Source organism: Geospiza fortis, unplaced genomic scaffold (assembly GCF_000277835.1).
Source record: "Geospiza fortis unplaced genomic scaffold, GeoFor_1.0 scaffold55, whole genome shotgun sequence".
Taxonomy (NCBI): domain Eukaryota; kingdom Metazoa; phylum Chordata; class Aves; order Passeriformes; family Thraupidae; genus Geospiza; species Geospiza fortis.
Genome location: NW_005054308.1, coordinates 9,291,101 through 9,293,670, shown reverse-complemented (window position 1 = coordinate 9,293,670; position 2,570 = coordinate 9,291,101). Strand labels below are relative to the sequence as shown.

Genomic DNA, 2,570 nt, shown 5'->3' with positions numbered 1-2,570 from the left:
AAGAAAAAGGAAGGTGAAATTAGACCTACAGCACCCAAGAAGTTTCCAGAGCTCACCTATGGCCTGCACTAGCCCCCTACCGCTGAGTCTCACACCCAGCTCACCCAGGGCTGAGAGCACACTGGGACACAGGGGCAGATGCCAGCAGACCAGACTGTGCTCCCTCAGCCCCCAGAACAGGCCTGGATTCCCAGGGCAGTCAGTGCCACATCCTGCCCCATTGCCCAGCTGCTGGGCACTACGGCAGCTCTGGCAGGAGGAGCAGGGACCAGCAGCTGCCGCACACATGTAGCAGAGCTGGGGAACAGAGTGGCAGGGCTGGAGGCCATCACCCTGCCCACTGCTGCATCCAGGGGAATGGCAGGACTTCCCAGGCAGGCACCAGCCGGTGGTCACAGCCAGCCACCATTTCCCTGCCACTGCAGATGCCAGCCAGTGTCCTCTACAGGCACCGTGTCAAGCCTGGCAGGAGCCCCCACAGGCTGACACACCCCTGAGCGAAGGCCTGGCACGAGTGTGGCTGTGTGTCCCTGTGTGAGACAGCTCTGTTGTGCCACCTCAGCACCAGCCCCCGTTTGCTCCGGCACGGGCGCTGTCACCCGCTCCCACCCAGGGTGCCTGGCATGCAAGGCGCAGCAGGGCGGGGCAGCAGGCTCCCCCCATCCTCAGGGAGCAGGAGGGACAGCAACGTACCCGTTGTGCTGGGGGGTGCAGGCGGGCGCCAGGGGCGCGTACGTCACGGGTTTCGTCACCAGCCCGGGCCGTGGGTTCGGAGGTGAGCCGGCCCCGAAGGGCCGGGCTGTTTTGTTGAGGGCGGTGCTGGGAGCGAAGTTATATTTCAGGGGTTCAGAGCAGGGGAGTGAGTCCTGAGCGAGACAAAACACACAGACACGGGCTCACACATCAAGCAGCATGCAAGGGGCAGCCCTGGGCCAGGCAGCGCAGCAGGCAGCCAGGGAGGAAAGCCGGACAGCACGTGCACCTTGGAGACCAGGCTCTGCCAGGCTGGCACTCGCTCCACCGGGCACCTGGCCCAGTGCCAGCAGGTCACAAACCCAGCCTGAGGGTCATTTGGGGATTAGTAGGTGCTCCGGACACTCGCTGCTGCCCGTGGCAGGGCGGTGCATGCACACACGCCGACTGCAACCATCCCACAGCACAAAGCTGAACACATGCAAGTGGCTTCTGCCCAGGAGCCACCAGTCACCAGCCCCAGCCCTGCCTCCCTGTGCCAGGACACTCCCCAGCACTAGCAAACATGGTGCTGCACCTGCCCAGCCTCCTCCCCTGTGCTGGCCCACACCCAGCACCAGCAGGGGCACAGACAATCTGGGCTCAGGCACCTACTGCGCAGATCCCGCTCCCTCTGATCCTCCACAGTGCCAGAGCTCAGAGCTGCTCCTCCAGCTGGGCTTTCTAGACCTTCAAACACACCCCAGCCCCCTAAAAGCCCCAAGAGCAAAGTCCATTTGTTTCACTACACTGAGACTCCCTTTCCCTGAGATGAGGCTGAGCTGCCTCTGCGGCACCAGGAGCAACACGTACCTTCTGCGGCTTCCCCAGCTGGTTCTGGGCTCTGCAAGAGAGGAGACAGATGGGCAGGTACTGGAGTTGGTCCAGACACCACCAGCATGCTGGTACCCCAGGGATGCAGCACCCAGTTGAGGGGAAGCATGGCCAGCTGGCACTGCCCTGTGGCTTGCACTCAGGTTAAGCCTTATCCAGGCAAGCAGAGCCCTTGGACACAGCCTGGGACTTCCAGGGTCTAAGTAAGGAGCAGCGATGCTGGGAGATAGAGATACCAGGAGGTGGCACTGGGCAGAGGGCCCTGATTACACTCCAGTCATACCAGAACCCCACGTTTGAGGGACCCATGACTCCTACCTGCTCAAGGTGAGGCAGAGCCTGTCCCCACAGGCACGGATCCTGTTCTGGGCCTCGATGTGTGTCATGGCACTGGTGCTCTCCCCGTCGATGTACAGCACCCAGTCGCCCACTCCCACGCCGGCCTGGGCTGCCTTCCCACCCAGAGTCAGCTGCAGGACAGACAGAGTTAGGGACAGCTGGAACAGCCAAACAGTGACATGGGAGCAGAGGGACAGCCTCATGAGGGCAGGGGCCTTCCAAGGCCCAGGATCCCCAGCCCAGCACAGGACATCACACCGACCTGACCCAGGGAAAAGCGGGGACCCGCAGATTACTCCCCATTTCCCAGTGCATGAGTCCAGAGCAGCCTCTTGCCCTTGGCAGCAGCAGAAGGCAAAGCACTTGTCCAGGGCACTGCCCAGCCCTTGCCCTCTGGCATGCCTGGGGACCCTGCCAGCACCCCAGGGCCTCATTGCCGTGACGCCAAACACAGAGGCAGCGCTGCCTCAGCCTCGAAGCCCAGCCACCCCCTGGAGTCACCCCTGTGGTCCCAGGGCAGGAAGAGAGCACAGTGAGTCAGGGCCTGCTGGGCAGCCTGCATCTCACTGCAAACCACAGGCATGTCCAGCCCGTTGCTGGGGCGGGGAAGGACAGGGGAGGCCCCCCTGGGGCACTCCCCCAGCCGCCCACGCTCCCGGCCCGTT

General features: G+C 63.4%; 1 protein-coding gene across 2 annotated transcripts in view; it reads right to left on the bottom strand.

Moving 5' to 3' along the window:
* PDLIM7 (PDZ and LIM domain 7) overlaps positions 1-2,570 on the bottom strand; it is a 15,620-nt gene that overhangs the window by 9,947 nt on the left and 3,103 nt on the right. Inside the window, exons 2-4 of one of the 2 annotated variants that reach the window (XM_031066843.1) lie at positions 1,885-2,036; positions 1,546-1,576; positions 694-866 (exon numbers count right to left, since the gene is read on the bottom strand). In XM_031066843.1, coding sequence (XP_030922703.1) covers positions 694-866; positions 1,546-1,576; positions 1,885-2,036 — 356 coding nt within the window. The remainder of the gene's footprint in view (positions 1-693; positions 867-1,545; positions 1,577-1,884; positions 2,037-2,570) is intronic. The other variant, XM_031066844.1, reaches the window with a different exon arrangement.